At 47.8% G+C, this 21,681-nt stretch overlaps 1 protein-coding gene across 2 annotated transcripts; it reads right to left on the reverse strand.

Moving 5' to 3' along the window:
* Positions 1-13,144: 13,144 nt before the first annotated feature.
* Positions 13,145-18,369, reverse strand: LOC116375215 (uncharacterized). Of its 2 annotated transcripts, XM_031831357.1 has the most exons (3): positions 17,015-18,369; positions 14,900-15,262; positions 13,145-14,692 (listed from the first exon to the last, which is right to left on the reverse strand). In XM_031831357.1, exon 1 carries the CDS (start codon positions 18,226-18,228, stop codon positions 17,182-17,184), a length of 1,047 nt encoding a protein of 348 aa, XP_031687217.1. In that variant the 5' UTR covers positions 18,229-18,369; the 3' UTR covers positions 13,145-14,692; positions 14,900-15,262; positions 17,015-17,181. The 2 variants fall into 2 exon arrangements, with proteins under 2 accessions (XP_031687217.1, XP_031687216.1); XM_031831356.1 differs by having other exon boundaries at positions 13,145-15,262; positions 17,015-18,368.
* Positions 18,370-21,681: the final 3,312 nt, after the last annotated feature.

The raw sequence follows: 21,681 nt of genomic DNA on the forward strand, positions 1-21,681 counted from the left end.
CAAACGGCTGTCTTATGTCCAATGAGCATTATGAGCGGAAAACTTTACCATCCCATATTAAGACATCTCACTAAAACGTCACTCACCCCTGTCATTTAAGGAGGTAAGGGCCTGGCTGGTTTGGTCACTTCCCTCGGACTCCTCCCCATCTGTAAGTTAACATAGATGTAGTCATGTGACACAGCTCCTGGTATCTGACCAGGCAGTGTAACCCACCAGTCATGGTGTCCTGACATCAGACAACAAGCAGTGGAGCCAAGAGGACATGTTACATGTCGCTGTGGCCTTGGTCATAGTTAACGGCTGAGCACGGTGGCCTTCATGCATGGCCGCTGAATCACAGGTATGACAACTGGGTTTGTAATGGTGCTATCGCTGAGCCACGACACAGCGAGCCATGGGCCATTGGTGTCTCCCGACCACTCCCGTCTCAGCCTCCAGTATTTATGCTGCAGTAGTTTGGTGTCGGGGTGCTATCTGTTGTCCTGTGTGAATTTAAGTATGCTCTCACTTTTTCTCTCTCTCGGTGGACCTGAGCCCTAGGACCATGCCTCAGGACTACCTGGCCTGATGACTCCTTGCTGTCCCCAGTCCACCTGGCCATGCTGCTGCTCCAGTTTAAACTGTTCTGCCTGCTGCTATGGAATCCTGACCTGTTCACCGGACGTGCTACCTGTCCCAGACCTGCTGTTTTCAACTGACATTTACTCTGACATTTACTCCTGAGGTACTGACCTGTTGCACCCTCGACATCCACTGTGATTATTATTTTGACCCTGCTGGTCACCTATGAACATTTGAACATCTTGGCCATGTTCTGTTATAATCTCCACCCGGCACAGCCAGAAGAGGACTGGCCACCCCTCATTGCCTTGTTCCTCTCTAGGTTTCTTCCTAGGTTCTGGCCTTTCTAGGGAGTTTTTCCTAGCCACCGTGCTTCTACACCTGCATTGCTTGCTGTTTGGGTTTTTTGGCTGGGTTTCTGTACAGCACTTTGAGATACCAGCTGATGTAAGAAGGGCTTTATAAATACATTTGATTTGGTTAGGGCCAACATAACGACTGATACAGGAGAGTCACTCAGCGTTAAAACACATGGTATGACCTCAGGCTGAGGACAGATATAGTGAAACAGAGGTGGAGAAAGAACAAAAAGGACAAAGAAGAACGTGATGAGAGCTAAAAAAATTTATCTCTCTGCTTCACAGAAGAGAGAGAAATGGGAAGGGGGTAAGTCAAACCCAATTGATCCTTCCTTTCCCTTTCCTTCCCGTGAAGCCTGTTTTCTCTGTGTTTCTGGTCCTACAGTACTTGCTCTGCCTTTGAACCCATTATTCATCAGTGTACACAAGACGGCCACACAGGAGAGGACCACTCTGCTCGCCAGCCGGCTCTACGGAGGATTATCAGGCTTAAGTGTACCGGACGCAGAGAAACACGGCCAAACACAGCGGTGACAGTAAGAACACAATGGCTTTGAATATGACCCGCTCTAGTATGGACAGAGGGGGCTTTTACGGAGACCAAATACTCATGTTAAGGACAGCCTCTTGTAGGTATTGACTGATTAAAGATAGCTGCTAAGGGTTTCCTGAGCTGTATGCTTCGTTTCAGAGAGAAGGGTTGAATGCATAATATGCAGAGCAAGCTGAAGTACAACGGTTTAGGATACCAAATCATTAAGGTTGTTAAGCGATCACGTTCATTAAGTGTGGATGTGACAAGAGTTATATGATGCAGGACTCGCATTGGGAACTGGTGGACCCGGATATGATGCCTGACGGACTGGAATCACTGATCCATGACGACGGTGACCTGGAACCATCCTCGGTGTGGCACTGCTGAAAACACAAGCATAAAACCGTACGATCACATTATTCAGTCTGACCTGTGTTCAAACTACATTGAACAATCAAGCATGACTATTACAACAAAAAACAAACAAACATTATAACCCAATAATGAGGGACAAATCCCGTACCAGCACACTAGACTCTAACCCTGTGGTGTAGTAGTGGTCCATTATGCAAATAGCCTAACATGAATCATGCCCCGGGTACTCAGAACGCTTCATTGTGGTTAGACATAATCACAGGGGGCTTATAAGACACATTGAGCCTTTCAGAGAGCAGAGGAAGCTCTCTCCTCCATCATAAAGAGGAGATGAATAGTCTATCGCGTGGAGCACCTGCATCCATTCCACTGCACCCCGGCACTCGCAGCGCTGCGTTTACCCCCTGACCCCTTACCCCTGACCCTGTCTGATCCATCCCACCAGCGGCGCATCCTCCAAAAGAGTCCCCCCTGTATAGAGCCACATCTAAGTGTGAGTGAGTGGACCCCCTTTGGATAGAGCAGTGGGCTGAGTGGAGCGTGGTGTAAATAGGCTGTCTGCTCTTTCAGTGGTACAGTCACCAGCCTCTCCCTCCGGTGGCCTGTGACTGATTAACTACACACCTGCTGCACTGCACGCTTTTCTCACTATTGTCATAGTGTGTTTCAATTATCAACAACAATTTGGCTGCTTGATCCGGGATGGCAGTTACAAATTCACGCCAGTTCAAGTTTATACTGTAAATAGAGGTCTTTGTCTCAGTCAGTGTCTGTGTGTTTGTATAGTCCGTGTTTAAACAACAATGTGCAATAGTCATTTAAGGAGACGGATGTAAGCTACAAGGGGGAGTTGTTGTGAGGGGTAGTTTGAGGTGGGGCTACAGACACTCACCATTGTGTGGTCAACCTGTCCCTGGACTTTGCCTGTGGCGACACACCTCTCAGACACACTGTCGTCTCCACAGCTGCCAGCTGTGAGGGGTTGCAGGACGCCTGACAACACACACACACACATCCACGCAGGCATGCACACACACCAATTTGAAGACACAAACTGGATAGATAGTCTGTGCGCGTGCCAATGTGCCCGGTGTACACGCTTGCGTGTGGGTTTTCCTTTGTGTTTGAGTGCACCGATATGAGTAATGCCGTGTATTAGTCAAAAGTATGGTTCCTAATCTCTCTGCAAACACTGATATAAAAAGAGGGGGGAAAAAAACATGGAGGAGCACCTGTCTCGCAGAAGCATGCCAGGTGCAAACACAGAATGGGAAAACATTGTTCTGGAGACAAACCTAGGAGGACAGACAGACAGACGAGCTCCCTGCAGTGTCTACATCTCCAGGCAGGCCACAGTGATACGTCAACGAGTGAAGAGGATTTAGTTTGATTCAATGACTGTATTCCAGGCCATTGCCAATTCAGAGGAGAAGCATCACACTGAGCATTAGTACTGTCAATGTCATGGAAAACAAGTTACACATCCTTTGTTTGCCTATAAAACTACAATAGGATGTGCTTATTTCCAACTGTTTGCGCATCGACCACTTACGTTCCTTTTACCACTTTACAGGACGTTTGTTCTACTTTCTATGCCATTTCTTGCATCACCCAGACTGATATGCGCGTGCCGCACAGGCATAATCACATCCAGATTGTGCCATTGTTAAAATATATATTTTTAACTAGTTGTCGGTGTGTCTGGGCTCAGGTCTCCAGGTTAATGATAAACGCGAGGCGGTTTGATCTTTATTAATATGGCATATCATATCCCAATAAAACGTTTTGCCAAAGCCAGAAATGAGCTTCCATATCTTTATGGCCTTTCAGTTAAGATGCTGCAGCAGCATGCCTGGGAGCAGATGAGAGGCGGTTCACACTGTAAAGACATTACTCTCAAGGCCGGCCAACGACTGGCAGGCACACACCCATAACGCTGCTTGGTATTCCCCTGTCCAGGCTATTCTACAGAATACTCCTCTGTCTGGATTTTCCCTGTTGTGAAATCAACGGTTTTGCTGTTTCTATCAAAGGTCATAGTTTGGCTCATTGTAACTGTCAAAAGAAACTGTCGAAGGAGTCTAGTAATCTAGTAATCTTACTGAGACAATGTCTCAAACACAGTGTGTATATAAAGACATGTGTCAGTCCAATCACATTCACTGACTCACAAATGAATCACAGACTGGGTTGGGTGTTGAGTTGTAAATCAGGGATACCTGTAGTATACAGCGTTGGACTAAGAGGTCTTCTGGCTCGGAGCGCCGCTGTGTGGCCTGTTGTTCCGTCTTCTGTTGGGGAGTACATGTCCTGACCAGCGAGCCAGTGGGGCTCCACAGGGTCCGACCGGTCCAGGAGCTACACATGGGACAGGGAGCCCAGGTCCCCTGAGTCACAGCAGCCAAGCCTGTGGACATCTCTGCAGAGGTAGTATACAGGACAACTGAAGCATTATGTGAAACAGCAGATCCAACACATCAGAACTAAAGCATTAGAAAGGGACTATGGGAGTCCATTGGATCAGTCCATCTACTAACTCCTTTTTAATTGAATTGTTTTGTATTTTCTTTGTCATTTAGCAGACACTCTTATCCAGAGCAACTTAGAGTAGTGAGTGCATAGATTTGTCATACTAGTCCCATGTGGGAATCAAACCCACAGCCCTGGCATTGCAAGTACCATGCTCTACCAACAGAGCCACACAGGACTCAACAAACAATACATTAGTCAGGACCAGAGTGACCACCTTCTCTGATTCCCTACATTCAGGGGGTTATCACAGGATTCCATTAGACATGGATAACCAGAGATAGTGTAGGCCAAGGCCAGGGATAGCCTCTCTGAACCAGATTAGAGGTAGAGAAAATAGTCCTGTATGGATCAGTGAGGTGTGTGTGCAAATATGACTGACAACCCTCAAGCTCCACCCCCCCAGTCCTAGGCTCCAGAGTTCTCTGTCACCGCCAATTAAAAGGGGATCAGTAACAGTGTGGGCTCCCTGCCCATGCAAATCCTCGGCCCACGCCGTCCAGGCAGAGAGCAGGGTGTGGAGCTGCTGTTCCCTGGGAGGGGATTTCACACAGCCGCTGGGCTGGAGTTGCCTCATAACACGCTCTGCTGCAGGTCAACCCTGCTTCTCCTCTCAATGCACTCTCAGTCCCACCATCTCAGCCAACCACACAGCAGCCATAGTGGAATGCATTATGTTTTATAGCACATAAAAAGTATCACATCTGGATAGTTTTCTAGTTGAGTACAGTACTGTGTTTTTACAGTATGCCCTTAGAAATGAACTTTTAGAGACTTTGAGCGACTTGAAATGAATTCCACCTAGATCAGGGGAAGGCAACCCTGTTCCTGGAGTGATGCAGGTACTGCAGGATGACGTTCCAACTAGGCACCACACCTGACCAACAGAGCTAATTACGCAGTTCAATGATTGCCTACATTCAACACACCTGGTCTTCCAGGTCAGTTAAATCAAAAACATGACGTGCCTGTGGACCTCTAGGACCAGGGTTGCCTACCCCTATCATAGGGAATGCTCCTGCCTCTACAATGTGTTGTGTGTGTCTCTGGGTGTGTTTCTGTTTGTCAGGTAAACCCCTTCAGGTGAGAGAAAAAGGGAACTGGCTGTCTGATTGATTAAGGAGTTGTGGTGAAGGAAGTCCCGTGGTGAAACACATTGAGATGACACACTTTCAGTTAGGCTGGGAGTTAACCCCCTCATTAGCCATGAGAATGCAACCCATTGTAAAGACACACTGTTACAGGTAACAAAGGTCTAACCCTGTGATTAAAGTGTTAACTAGCTATACTGCCACCCAGACGTGGGTCACTGGAGTTTTGACAGACACACATGGATGCCTGTGAGTCAGTAGCAAAGTTTAAGCAGTCAGTCAGTTTAAGACAGTTTTACATTTCTTTGCTTTCCAGGCTCTATACGGATGGTAGATGTCTATATTTGTCAATTGAGGAAGATGTTACACCACAGAACAGAAGAGTGGAATTAAGCTGCTGCAGCAGTGGTGGTAGCTGACATGATCCCATCACATCCTCAGGGCAAAGGTCATGGAGGTCAGACGGAGGTTCAGGTCAAGCGAGCAGGTTAAACATCCTAAACACCTTGTCAGGGATTAGAGGGGATGAGAGAAGCTTGAGGAAGTCCTCAGTGAGTGAGAAAATCACTGTCTGCGTTGGATAATGTTCCACTTCACAGCTCACTGAACTGACTAACTTCAGTAGACACACACACACACACACATTTACTGTACACACACAAAGACGTGACAGACTGTTCCACAACAGAGCGCCGAGATCCACACATCACCGTCACACCCCAGTCCATTACATGAGAGAGGCTGAGGAAGGAGTGCATGTCCAATTGAGGCATTAACGGCGGTCAGACAAACATGTCCACAACAACCACAAACAGGAAAAAGAAATCAGGTGCCGTGACCTTTTCATTGACATAACTGTCTAAATAACGCTAATTAATTCTAACACCATGGACTGCCCAGGTAGAAACAACTCTAAACATAGAGTAGTTAAGCATTCACCTGCTATAAAAAATAAATAAACGGTTAATTCACCAACTTTGATGCAAAGTAAAAAGCCTTCTTCTTTTTCAAGTGCACATGTATGCATGCATGACATAAATATAGAGAACGTTTCTGATGTAATCGTTGTGTAGACCCTTGACAGGTATGACATCAGTGGTGTTTTATACAATCTACTGGACATAATCTGGGTGTACAGGACCTGTACCAGGTGGGTGGGTGGTCTAGGGACAGACAAGAGCCGGTCCGCAGGGGGATGGCCTCCAGTTCATCAAACACATGGAACTGGCTAGAGCTGACCTGAGAACAGCGGGACGAGGAGGACACTGTCACCGCCATCTGAAACAGCACAAGCAGGTTGGGCATATCACGTAGAGAATATACTACTGTACTGTGTTACGTGATGCAATAGAAATAGAGGATCCGTTCTGAGCAGAACTCCTATTTATTTATTTACAGTGTTCCGACCAGCATAATAAAGTTCTGAATCGGTTCGATCCTCCTAAAAAAGTAATGGTTTGTTCATTTTTTAACCCTGTGAAATCAACATAATTCTTTCATTTAGTCCACCGATAAGCGTGGATAGAGCAGCTTGCTGTGGAACGTGTAAGCTAGTTGTTTACATGTTTGAGGACAGATAAGTGCAGGCGAGAGATGTGACTGACGAGAGATGTGACTGAAATTTCACGGGGAGAGAGAGAGAGGAGTGGACGTGGAGGGGGCTTGCCTTGAAGTGCTGAGCACCATGACATGATATGAATTGGAATATGTTTAACTTCACTGTATTACAGTATATACTAGACACTGGTTCTCAAGATTTAAAAGTAACGGTTCTGTTCCGCAACACTAGAGATCACTTTCTTTCCAGGTTCTGTTTCTGTTCCTCTAAAATTAATTCCAAACTACAACATTTTCAGACAAGATAGAACTGCCAAAGGGGGCGGTGTTGCAATCTACTGCAAAGATAGCCTGCAGAGTTCTGTCCTACTATCCAGGTCTGTACCCAAACAATTTGAACTTCTACTTTTAAAAATCCACCTCTCTAAAAACAAGTCTCTCACCGTTGCCGCCTGCTATAGACCACCCTCTGCCCCCAGCTGTGCTCTGGACACCATATGTGAACTGATTGCCCCCCATCTATCTTCAGAGTTCGTGCTGCTAGGCGACCTAAACTGGAACATGCTTAACACCCCAGCCATCCTACAATCTAAACTTGATGCCCTCAATCTCACACAAATAATCAATGAACCTACCAGGTACCTCCCCAAAACCTTAAACACGGGCACCCTCATAGATATCATCCTAACCAACTTCCCCTCTAAATACACCTCTGCTGTCTTCAACCAAGATCTCAGCGATCACTGCCTCATTGCCTGCATCCGTAATGGGTCAGCGGTCAAACGACCTCCACTCATCACTGTAAAACGCTCCCTGAAACACTTCTGCGAGCAGGCCTTTCTAATCGACCTGGCCGGGGTATCCTGGAAGGATATTGATCTCATCCCGTCAGTAGAGGATGCCTGGATATTTTTTAAAAATGCCTTCCTAACCATCTTAAATAAACATGCCCCACTCAAGAAATTTAGAACCAGGAACAGATATAGCCCTTGGTTCTCCCCAGACCTGACTGCCCTTAACCAACACAAAAACATCCTATGGCGTTCTGCATTAGCATCGAACAGCCCCGGTGATATGCAGCTGTTCAGGGAAGCTAGAAATAATTATACACAGGCAGTTAGAAAAGCTAAGGCTAGCTTTTTCAAGCAGAAATTTGCTTCCTGCAACACTAACTCAAAAAAGTTCTGGGACACTGTAAAGTCCATGGAGAATAAGAACACCTCCTCCCAGCTGCCCACTGCACTGAAGATAGGAAACACTGTCACCACTGATAAATCCACCATAATTGAGAATTTCAATAAGCATTTTTCTACGGCTGGCCATGCTTTCCACCTGGCTACTCCTACCCCGGACAACAGCACTGCACCCCCAACAGCAACTCGCCCAAGCCTTCCCCATTTCTCCTTCTCCCAAATCCATTCAGCTGATGTTCTGAAAGAGCTGCAAAATCTGGACCCCTACAAATCAGCCGGGCTAGACAATCTGGACCCTTTCTTTCTAAAATTATCTGCCGAAATTGTTGCCACCCCTATTACTAGCCTGTTCAACCTCTCTTTCGTGTCGTCTGAGATTCCCAAAGATTGGAAAGCAGCTGCGGTCATCCCCCTCTTCAAAGGGGGGGACACTCTTGACCCAAACTGCTACAGACCTATATCTATCCTACCGTGCCTTTCTAAGGTCTTCGAAAGCCAAGTCAACAAACAGATTACCGACCATTTCGAATCTCACCATACCTTCTCTGCTATGCAATCTGGTTTCAGAGCTGGTCATGGGTGCACCTCAGCCACGCTCAAGGTCCTAAACGATATCTTAACCGCCATCGATAAGAAACATTACTGTGCAGCCGTATTCATTGATCTGGCCAAGGCTTTCGACTCTGTCAATCACCATATCCTCATCGGCAGACTCGACAGCCTTGGTTTCTCAAATGATTGCCTCGCCTGGTTCACCAACTACTTCTCTGATAGAGTTCAGTGTGTCAAATCGGAGGGTCTGCTGTCCGGACCTCTGGCAGTCTCTATGGGGGTGCCACAGGGTTCAATTCTTGGACCGACTCTCTTCTCTGTATACATCAATGAGGTCGCTCTTGCTGCTGGTGAGTCCCTGATCCACCTCTACGCAGACGACACCATTCTGTATACTTCCGGCCCTTCTTTGGACACTGTGTTAACAACCCTCCAGGCAAGCTTCAATGCCATACAACTCTCCTTCCGTGGCCTCCAATTGCTCTTAAATACAAGTAAAACTAAATGCATGCTCTTCAACCGATCGCTACCTGCACCTACCCGCCTGTCCAACATCACTACTCTGGACGGCTCTGACTTAGAATACGTGGACAACTACAAATACTTAGGTGTCTGGTTAGACTGTAAACTCTCCTTCCAGACCCATATCAAACATCTCCAATCCAAAGTTAAATCTAGAATTGGCTTCCTATTTCGCAACAAAGCATCCTTCACTCATGCTGCCAAACATACCCTTGTAAAACTGACCATCCTACCAATCCTCGACTTTGGCGATGTCATTTACAAAATAGCCTCCAATACCCTACTCAACAAATTGGATGCAGTCTATCACAGTGCAATCCGTTTTATCACCAAAGCCCCATATACTACCCACCATTGCGACCTGTACGCTCTCGTTGGCTGGCCCTCGCTTCATACTCGTCGCCAAACCCACTGGCTCCATGTCATCTACAAGACCCTGCTAGGTAAAGTCCCCCCTTATCTCAGCTCGCTGGTCACCATAGCATCTCCCACCTGTAGCACACGCTCCAGCAGGTATATCTCTCTAGTCACCCCCAAAACCAATTCTTTCTTTGGCCGCCTCTCCTTCCAGTTCTCTGCTGCCAATGACTGGAACGAACTACAAAAATCTCTGAAACTGGAAACACTTATCTCCCTCCCTAGCTTTAAGCACCAACTGTCAGAGCAGCTCACAGATTACTGCACCTGTACATAGCCCACCTATAATTAGCCCAAACAACTACCTCTTTCCCAACTGTATTTAATTTTAATTTATTTATTTATTTTGCTCCTTTGCACCCCATTATTATTATTTTTTATTTCTACTTTGCACATTCTTCCATTGCAAAACTACCATTCCAGTATTTTACTTGCTATATTGTATTTACTTTGCCATCATGGCCTTTTTTGCCTTTACCTCCCTTCTCACCTCATTTGCTCACATTGTATATAGACTTGTTTATACTGCATTATTGACTGTATGTTTGTTTTTACTCCATGTGTAACTCTGTGTCGTTTTATCTGTCGAACTGCTTTGCTTTATCTTGGCCAGGTCGCAATTGTAAATGAGAACTTGTTCTCAACTTGCCTACCTGGTTAAATAAAGGTAAAATAAAAATAAATAAATAAATAAATAAAAATAAAATGGGTTTATGCTGCTCCCTGAACCAGTTCCAACACCTGGTTGTAACTCAATTAGTGCCAGACTGCCTGTCCCCTCAAGGCTTCAGAAACGGCTCGGTATCATACCCATGCACACACAACAAACACACACTTCACCCAGACACCCAACAAACTCCCATTCCTCCTTGCCCTGAGCCGGTGTCATCAACCCTCCACCACCACCACCACAATACCAGGACCTCCACGGGAGAGGATGCCCCCCCAGGTGGAGTCTGTCAGCCTACACAGAGCCAGTCAGACCCTGGGGCTATGGGAGATGGTACTATACACACAGGAGCAACGCTCTCCCTCTAAGCCCTCATTACCACATACCTCACTCACAGGACTGGCCAAACTGTCCGCCCTTAAATCACTCATTACTTGACTCTTCTCAAAACACACCTGTTTTCTTTGCCTTTTTTGTAACGGTAACTGAAAATAGTGTGCTGAGGGTTTCTGTCATGATGACAGCCTTAGAGAATGAACTCTTCTTCTCTCATGTGGACATGTAAAAAAAGATAGCAGACAAACTAGTAATATATACACAAGCAAATAAAGAACACGCAAACTCAGCTCCTTTACGTCTGACTACACACACACAATTGTGCATTCCAGTGCCTCGGCTCTCTACTCAGAGAGACAATGGAGGGACTTGACTTGACACTTTAAAGCATATTGCTGCTGTCAAGTCAGCCGTCATTCCGAGGAGTGCGACGGAGTCGGGAGGTGGTGTTTTGGGAAGGGGAGGTGGATAGGGGGGCGTAGGGGCAAGGCCAGGCAAGCCAGGAAGGAGTCAGCCCAGACAAGGCTCCTCTGTGTCTCCATGTACCCCCCTGTCCCCCCACTCTGGCCACATCGTGGGGCTGAAAGGCTGGGTGGTGTCCTGGGTCTGGGTGGTGGAGCGTCCGGGCCAGGGCACCACAATAGGCCAGCGTCCCGCTCCATCCCGCTCCATTGTCAAGGACAGTTACACTCTGGAGATGATGCTCAATGAGGGGTCGCCTTGGGGTCACCCTCTGATTGTTGGGCCCTGGCGTGGGGATGTTAAAGGGAGCTGAGGGGAGCACACAATGAGAGGACCCCGTCTGAAAAGGGCAGCAGAGGGTTGAGGGGTTTCTGCACACCCATACTCTGTGCACACACACACACACACACACACACACACACACACACAAAGGGATCATTAGCTTGTATAACACTCTGCCCAAGGCATTGACATGACTAACTATGGGAATGAAATCCAGCAAGATTTCTATTTTGTTCTCACATACTTATACTGTAACATATATATTTTTTAGATGGAAAAAATAACAAACTTCATATTGAATGTAGAATTGTTGACTGTTGAAATGTTTTCACCAAAACCTGGGTCTGTTTACATATGTTTCAAATATTTTTTACATTTAACCTTTATTTAACTAGGTAAGTCAGTTAAGAACAAATTCTTTTTCAACATTTATTTATTTATTTTATTTTTCTCACCCAATAGAGAACAGTGTATCACCATAGAGCTTTATCTACCCATGTCACCATATAGATGTATCTCCCCATAGAGAACAGTGTATCACCATATAGATGTATCTCCCCCATAGAGAACAGTGTGTCACCATATAGATGTATCTCCCCCATAGAGAACAGTGTATCACCATATAGCTGTATCTCCCCATAGAGAACAGTGTATCACCATATAGATTTACCTCCCCATAGTGAACAGTGTATCACCATATAGATGTATCTCCCCCATAGAGCACAGTGTATCACCATATAGATGTATCTCCCCCATAGAGAACAGTGTGTCACCATATAGATGTATCTCCCCCATAGAGAACAGTGTATAACCATATAGATGTATCTCCCCCATAGAGAACAGTGTATAACCATATAGATGTATCTCCCCCATAGAGAACAGTGTATCACCATATAGATGTATCTCCCCCATAGAGCACAGTGTATAACCATATAGATGTATCTCCCCCATAGAGAACAGTGTATCACCATATAGATGTATCTCCCCCATAGAGAACAGTGTATAACCATATAGATGTATCTCCCCCATAGAGCACAGTGTATCACCATATAGATGTATCTCCCCCATAGAGAACAGTGTGTCACCATATAGATGTATCTCCCCCATAGAGAACAGTGTATCACCATATAGATGTATCTCCCCCATAGAGAACAGTGTATAACCATATAGATGTATCTCCCCCATAGAGAACAGTGTATCACCATATAGATTGAACTCCCCCATAGAGAACAGTGTGTCACCATATAGATTGATCTCCCCCATAGAGAACAGTGTGTCACCATATAGATGTAACTCCCCATAGAGAACAGATTTGGCAGGTTTTCCAACTTACAAAGCATGCAGAGGTCTGTAATTTTTATCATAGGTACACTTCAACTGTGAGAGACGGAATCTAAAACAAAAATCAAGAAAATCACATTGTATGATTTTTAAGTCACTCCTGGGCTACAATCACCAATCCGGACCCGTTTTACTGCAAACGCGGAGCTCCACCAGGCCTTCACAACTGGACTACCGATGTTATCTACCCGAAGGAGTTATCCGGCTGGCTCCTCCGTCGCGACGTTACCTGAATGCCCATCTGCGGTCCGCTAACTGTTAATCGGCTGCTATCTGAATAGACCTATAGGACCATTTTTTTTCTTTCTTTTTCTTTTTTTTCTTGGGCCTCTATAACTACAGTGGGGCAAAAAAGTATTTAGTCAGCCACCAATTGTGCAGGTTCTCCCACTTAAAAAGATGAGAGAGGCCTGTAATTTTCATCATAGGTACCGATTTATCGATTTTCTGATCATGTGAATTATGCAATTATCCTTATCCTTGAAATAGAAGCCAGGTGTCTCTGCTGACTATTTATTTTTTCCCATCTTTCATTTATGCACTTTATTGATTTTTGGGGCACCATGATGTTCTAGTAAACAAGCCTCTGTTTTGAATGTATTCCTTTTTTCAACAGTGTGCTGGTCAAAATCTCTTTCAGTGTTCTTACTTTGACTCCTACGCACCTGGAACCGATACTAATCAGTAGTAAGGACCTTAGAAGAGCGCAGGCGGCATCATCATTTCTGATAGAGAAAGAAAATCCATACACAATTTCCCAATTGTTTGCTCTCTTTTCATAGTCTTTCATAAAGCCCCCCATAAAAGTCAGATGTCAGTGGCCCCGTCCTTTATCTCTATTCTAAACGGTAAATTAGCTGCGACGGAAAGCCGCTATATTCTATTGTGGACCGTAGCTCTAACTGTTTCCCCCGTCAGCGTGCGGTGGTCAGTGTGGATTTATGACCATCGGCTACACGTCTCCCTTTCAGCGACCGGGAGAATGGCGAGAGCGCGGGGAAGCCGCGGCTGAGTGGGGACGGCACACGAGGCAGGGAACCCCCCACTCCCTCCTATTGTGAAGGGGCCTCGCGCGCCTTTGAACTGGGAATCAAACGGTACCAGCTCTTCATCAAAAGAGTCCTCTTTCTATTGCCGCTTTAAAGGGAAAAGAAAAGCTTTCTGCGTTATTTATTACGAGGGGAAACAAAACAGGGCTGACAGCAGAACCTCACAATGCAGACCGGCGATGGGGACAGGAGCATCTGATCTGAGGAGGGCGTCTCTATAGAGCCAGGCTTTGATATCCTCTGTTGTCTGTTGGCTGCCGTCTCTTTGTACCAGGGAAGATGTCCAGCCATGTTGTGGACAATCAGCCCCGTGGCGCTAGGTAAGGGGCACCAGTGTAGGCTGCTGCTGGACAGGGAGGGAGGCTGGGAAGGAGGCTGGGAGGGCTGGGAGGAGGCTGGGAGGAGGCTGGGAGGAGGCTGTGAACAGCCCATATGGGACAGGCAGGAATCATTCCTCACCTCTGACAGGAGAGATGTGGGGGAAGGACTGACCAGTGGTGTGATGTCCAGTCCTGCCTCTCCGCCACAACAGGAGATGAGGTCAAACCTAACCCTAACCGTGACCCTGGCCGGGGAGTTATCCTGCACTGTGGGCTGGGGTAGGACTGCCAGGTGTCTGAGGGCAAAGCTAGGGTAGTAGGGTCTGGGTTGGGATGGAGGACATGGCCTGGCTGGGGCTCCGTGGTGGTCCAGTCAGGTGGGCAGAGTTGGGCCTGGGGAGGGAGGGGATGGTGTAGAGGGTGGTGAGGGGCTGGTTTTGGGGGCTGGTGTGCTGGGGGGTCCTGTGGGTTGCATGAGGGCAGAACAGACAGGGACATGGAAGAGGAGCTGTTCTGGAAGAGAGGTCACTCAGATTTGCTATAAAAAGAAAAAAGGATATATGGAATAATTATCCTTCCATTTGACATGATAGGAAAGCAAGCCTTGGCAACAATTAAAAATTCAAGTCTGTTACAGTAATTATGAATTTCTAAATGAAATGAAACAACTAATTGGCCCATGGCGAATGCAACAGCTTCAAATACATTTCACCTCAATTGCTTCAAAGCAGTGTAGGTACAATACCACATAGAGGACTGCTCAGGCCACTACCCAGGTCTGTGCTTCGGCTGTACTGGCTGGATGGTGGGCTGTCAAACTCAGAGTGATCCCTCACAGACACTAGGGACTGGAGAAACCCATCTCCTCTGTTTCCTTCTCTCCTTTCTGAGTATGGCCATGAGGTAGGGCTGAGGCTGGAGCAGGGTTGGATCCAGTCCCCTGCTGCCCAGAATCAGTGACACTGGAGGATGTTGGACGGGCAGACTGGGAGCTCAGGGGAGGCTCTGCTGAGAGAGGGGGAGACTGGCACTGGAACACAGGCAACAACAACAGCTAAGCGCCTCCCTCTGGTGGTGCTCCAGTGCTGCAGGCTCCTGCTCCTGGAGTCTGCAATAGACCGGGATAACATTATTTAATTCAAGCAGATATGACCCTACTTTATCACATTCAAATATAGGTTTTACATAGTTCCAAAAAATGTCCTGTCCTGTTTTAAATTTTATACAGATTTTGATTAGTCTAATTTATGATGATACTGTCTTGTCAGAGACAGGGGTATGCAGGGGATACAAGCTTTTAACTTTTGGCATTGGGCATTGTTCAGTACTGATAAAGAATGGTGGTGAATACTTAACATGTGGGGTCCTCAGAGAGGGCCATCTATAAATGGTATTCATCATCTTTTACAGCTCAAAGGCGTCTCTGCCAAAATCCCACTTTAGTGAGGCCCGGAGCAAACTGTTTTCCCTGCTGTGAGGGTCAGTGCTCTAACAAAGACTGAAGAAACCCCACCCCGTTGGACCAGCTGCCCAATTCCCATCTTAATATTGTATATTCAGAATGCTACCCAGTACTGGAGGCAGGGCTATTTATAAAATCTTGATTCATCATGATTTGTCATTCATTTGACATTATTCCACCCACATATTAGTTAACTGATCCAAATCCTGCATCTTGTCCTCCTGTCCTGAGAGCAGCATTAGAATATCCTGATAATATAAGATGCCTGTATCCCCTAGAAGACATCTGCGTTACCTCTACTCTGTCACTCTCCTCTTCTCCTGCACCTGAACTTCACACTACCTGGGAACTCCCCTCAGCCACCCCCTCTCTTCTCCACACTCTTTTCATCCCCCTCTCAGATCCCTTCCACAAACATCTCCAGCCGACACCACCCCGCTTCCTTCTCCCCTCTCTCTATTCTTCCTCTCTGCCTCTGCACACTCCTCTTTTCTCTGCGGGGCCTGGGGGGTAAGACAATATGCTCTTGTTTCCTGTGGGTCTGTGTGACAGAGAGGTGTCAGCGGTAGCAGGGGGATACAGAGAGCTGCACTGGAGGAGAGCACATTTCTGCACTATTCTCCTCTCACAATGCCCTGCACTTCCCATCTGCTACACACACACATAAAGTGTGTGTATGTGTGTGTCTGCCTGTATATGAATGACATGTGTCAGGGGCACACAGCTACACACACCCCCGCCCGTTAATACCGCACAGCGCGTTTCCCTCAAGGACCAGGGTCAGGGACGATTGTGTTGAAGCCGACCACCATATGGTAGAATAATTGGTTTTTGGAACCCGGTTCCAGAGCAGAGAAATACCTCAATCCCCCTGGTTCCCCCTTGGCTCCTCACACTCGTCTCAAAGCCGTGCGCTGCAGTGTGGCTATGGCCCTGGCGAGAGGGGAGGACAAATGCCTTCACATCAGAGGCAGGGCCCTGAAAGGAGCGGCAGGTATGCTGGCACAGCCTTTCATTGGCTAACACCCTAGCAGAGGACCACCAGGAGGGCGGCGCTATGGACACTTCCTCCCCAGAGCAGAAAGAGAGGGATTAGGCCTTAACAAAGTGGGCCGAGGGACGGATTAAGGACTAACGAAGGCCCAGGTGGTTACCTCCACTGCTCTAACACTGAGACCTAGTTCCCTAATGAGCAACGGTGTGGGGTCAACAGAAAACAGTGCCCTATGATACCACAAGATAATCGGTTGCTGAAGATAAGATAAACAATACAGACTTTGTCAATCACTGAGGGGGAATTCTGGGATTAATAAACTATTTCTTATCTTATCTTGTATGTTGTTGTTGTACAGTATATTGTATTGTCCATGCAGCAGGAAGGCTTTTGCTGTGGCTCACCTGCACATGAACGCGTCTTCAGGCCGCTAAAGGCTTGTCTTTGTTTTGTCGGTTCCTGGCGAGGAGGACGTGGCCTGGGGTTACTGGATAGGAAACGTGGGGGTCTGAGGTCTGTAGGACAGGCCTTCATGTGAACCAGGAGATGAGGACACAGAGAAGGACGTCCATCACGGACAGTGTGGTCCTGAAAGGGAAAACAAAAACAGTGTGGTCCTGAAAGGGACAACAAAAACATAGTGTGGTCCTGAAAGGGACAACAAAAACATAGTGTGGTCCTTAAAGGGACAACAAAAACATAGTGTGGTCCTGAAAGGGACAACAAAAACATAGTGTGGTCCTGAAAGGGACAACAAAAACATAGTGTGGTCCTGAAAGGGACAACAATACATAGTGTGGTCCTGAAAGGGACAACAAAAACATAGTGTGGTCCTGAAAGGGACAGCAAAAACATAGTGTGGTCCTGAAAGGGACAACAAAAACAGTGTGGTCCTGAAAGGGAGAACAAAAACATAGTGTGGTCCTGAAAGGGACAACAAAAACATAGTGTGGTCCTGAAAGGGACAACAAAAACATAGTGTGGTCCTGAAAGGGACAACAATACATAGTGTGGTCGTGAAAGGGACAACAAAAACATAGTGTGGTCCTGAAAGGGACAGCAAAAACATAGTGTGGTCCTTAAAGGGACAACAAAAACATAGTGTGGTCCTGAAAGGGACAGCAAAAACATAGTGTGGTCCTGAAAGGGACAACAAAAACATTGTGGTCCTGAAAGGGAGAACAAAAACATAGTGTGGTCCTGAAAGGGACAACAAAAACATAGTGTGGTCCTGAAAGGGACAACAAAAACATAGTGTGGTCCTGAAAGGGACAACAATACATAGTGTGGTCCTGAAAGGGACAGCAAAAACATAGTGTGGTCCTGAAAGGGACAACAAAAACAGTGTGGTCCTGAAAGGGAGAACAAAAACATAGTGTGGTCCTGAAAGGGACAGCAAAAACATAGTGTGGTCCTGAAAGGGACAACAAAAACATTGTGGTCCTGAAAGGGAGAACAAAAACATAGTGTGGTCCTGAAAGGGACAACAAAAACATAGTGTGGTCCTGAAAGGGACAACAAAAACAGTGTGGTCCTGAAAGGGAGAACAAAAACATAGTGTGGTCCTGAAAGGGACAACAAAAACATAGTGTGGTCCTGAAAGGGACAACAAAAACATAGTGTGTGGCAGGGAGAGAGAGAAAGATCAGATGTATCATGTTTTTGATCAATCAAATAAAATCCCAGTTTCCAAATACAGTAAATAAAGCAACATAAAGTCATTCTCCACATGCTACATGATGGAGAATCACAGCATTAATTAAATGTGATCTCCAACGTATTGAGTATTCAAATAATGCATGTCACCTTCAGTGCCCCCTTGTGTCTGAAGATCAGATCTCAGGCTACACACATTCTCAACATAGCAGGAGAAAGATTCAACCTCTCCCTGCCTTTTTTTAATACCTTTCTTGACCACACACCCAGCCACCCACACACACACCCAGCCACCCACACACACACACCCAGCCACCCACACACACACCCAGCCACCCACACACACACACCCAGCCACCCACACACACCCAGCCACCCACACACACACCCAGCCACCCACACACACACCCAGCCACCCACCCACACACACACCCAGCCACCCACACACACACCCAGCCACCCACACCCAGACACCCACACACCCAGCCACCCACACACACACCCAGCAACCCACACACACAGCCACCCACACACACACCCAGCCACCCACACCCAGACACCCACACACCCAGCCACCCACACACACACCCAGCAACCCACACACACAGCCACCCACACACACACCCACACACACACTTCTGTGAGGACGATAAAGATTCTTTGAGCACACAGGACATGGTCCTATTGCTATTTAAACAAGGGTCGTGCTGAGATAAAAGCAGGCGGGACGGTCAATATTAAACTTGAGGGGGGTGGGGCTGTACACGCCACGCTACCCGCTGTACGACAAGGGAAATTACTCAGCCCACAGACTCAGTGCCAGGGACTAATTCACTCCCTCTCTGGCCTTTAGAGAACAAACACCCAAATGTAATACAATACCCACTGACACACACACACACATGGAGAGAGGACATCTATTGATCTTGGATTTCGACTACATCTGAGACACCTAAACAAAGTTCACCTCGTCTTTCACCTTCGCCAGTTCTATCCCTAAACCCTAAACACATATGCACATAAACACACAACCACAGATGCAGGCATGACTACGCACACACACAGCATGCCAGGGAGTGTGTGGAGATGAGCTCTCAGCGGTGAGCCCTCAGTACCCCTCAGACACAGAGAGAGAGGCTGACTGTCTGACTCACACAGGGAGGATCAGCCTTAAATCCCTCCACCATCTACACTCATTCCCTCTCCTCTGATCTGAGGGTTTACACATTTGCATTCTTGTGAAGAAAAGAGGAATAAGTGAGGTAGAAGAACAAGAGAACAAAGGTCCAGGAGCACGCCCTCCTCCTCACTCCTCTTCCTCACTCCTCTTCCTCAATCCCTCCATCTCCCCCCACTCCCACCCACTGAAGTGCTTTATGAGGTGAGAAGGGTGTCATCCAGCCCACAACCTGTCAGAGGGCAGGTCTCAACACGCCCTTTACAGCAGGAGCCAGCCATTACAACCCCACAAACACACGCCTCACCTTCTAAGTCCGCCTTAAACTACCTCTCCTAGTAAACATGGTATTTTCTTTTTTTGTGGGGGAAGGGGGGGGGGTGTACCTGACCCCCAAAGCTGTAGTTGTCCTGGTCTCTTTCATCGGTCTCTTTCATCGGACACACCCATCGGACACACCCTGACGGCCCACTCTGACACACCCACTCTGACACACCCACTCCGACACACCCTGACGGCCCACTCTGACACACCCACTCTGACACACCCTGACGGCCCACTCTGACACACCCTGACGGCCCATTCTGACACACCCTGACAACCCACTCTGGCGGCCCACTCTGACACACCCTGACATCCCACCCCATTCTGGTTGATCTTCTTAGAGCAACAGAGTAGAGCCTATGACTGCACCTAGGAGTCCTCTGGGCTCCTGCAGGGCCCCAGGAAACAGCCTGACCTCCTGGCGTCAGGCAGCCCACACGCCGACCTCACACAGAACAGCCCAAAGCCAGCCCTGGCTAATGTCATTACGGGCCTGTTTGTGGTCAACAGCTCCCTGATGGGGATGTACAAGCACTGGAAGATGAATGTAGGAAGTCTATTAGTCAGAGTCCCAGATGGCCTGCAGAGGAGAGGCCGGCGTGCGCTCTCGACCCCCTCCAAACACACACACGCTAACACACAAGCTCACACTCAAACACACTTAATTGCACTGCCTCTGAGTGAACCCACTGACAGGGAGACGACTCGAGGCGAAACAGAAGTGTGTTTCTGTGCCGTGTGTGTCTGTCTAGAGGAGGAACAGAGAATTCCTCACAGAGAGCCTGGCGTATAAGAAAGCCAGGCTAAGGCTCTAACAAGGTTAAACCCATGAAAAAGAGTGACTTTTTAAATGATGGAGATTTGTGTTTCTGCGGGGTGTAATTAGCTTTGCTCTGGTAGAGGAGAAGTTTGGGGTGGGGGAGGTTTGTGGGGGGCAGAGGGGGGATGACAGTGGAGCGCATTGTGGAGTCCAGCGGATTCAGCGGAGTAAATCTGATTATCAGCTCGTGTCAGAAGCCAGGCTCAGATGCAGCTTAGCATTCAGAGCAACTGTCTACTTTCACTGAGAGACAATGACCCTGCTTTGCTTCTCAGGCCCCTGCAGTAGTCCCAGTGGCCCCGCCAACTCTAACCCCACATCCACCATCCATGCCTGGCACAACAGGCCCACTACCCCAACACAACAACACGACAGGCCCACTACCCCAACACAACAACACAACAGGCCCACTACCCCAACACAACAGGCCCACTACCGCAACACAACAGGCCCACTACCCAAGCACAACAGGCCAACTACCCCAACACAACAACACGACAGGCCCACTACCCCAACACAACAGGCCCACTACCGCAACACGACAGGCCCACTACCCCAACACAACAGGCCCACTACCCCAACACAACAGGCCCACTACCCCAACACAACAGGCCCACTACCCCAACACAACAGGCCCACTACCCCAACACAACAACACGACAGGCCCACTACCCCAACACAACAGGCCCACTACCCCAACACAACAGGCCCACTACCCCAACACAACAGGCCCACTACCGCAACACGACAGGCCCACTACCCCAACACAACAGGCCCACTACCCCAACACAACAGGCCCACTACCGCAACACGACAGACCCACTACCCCAACACAACAGGCCCACTACCCCAACACAACAGGCCCACTACCCCAACACAACAGGCCCACTACCCCAACACAACAGGCCCACTACCCCAACACAACAGGCCCACTACCCCAACACGACAGGCCCACTACCGCAACACAACAGGCCCACTACCCCACCACAACAGTCCCACTACCCCAACACAACAGTCCCACCACCCAACACAACAGGCCCACTACCCCAACACAACAGGCCCACTACCTCAACACAACAGGCCCACTACCCCAA

This window comes from Oncorhynchus kisutch, linkage group LG9 (assembly GCF_002021735.2).
Source record: "Oncorhynchus kisutch isolate 150728-3 linkage group LG9, Okis_V2, whole genome shotgun sequence".
In the NCBI taxonomy this organism is placed as follows: domain Eukaryota; kingdom Metazoa; phylum Chordata; class Actinopteri; order Salmoniformes; family Salmonidae; genus Oncorhynchus; species Oncorhynchus kisutch.

Excerpts from the sequence above, each read along its gene's own strand:
- LOC116375215 (XM_031831356.1), bottom strand. The coding sequence starts at position 18,341 with ATGTGGAGAATGACTTTATGTTGCTTTATTTACTGTATTTGGAAACTG. Across the intron at positions 15,263-17,014 it reads GAAGACGCGTTCATGTGCAG|ACTCCAGGAGCAGGAGCCTG; the intron begins GTGAGCCACAGC and ends GGTCTATTGCAG.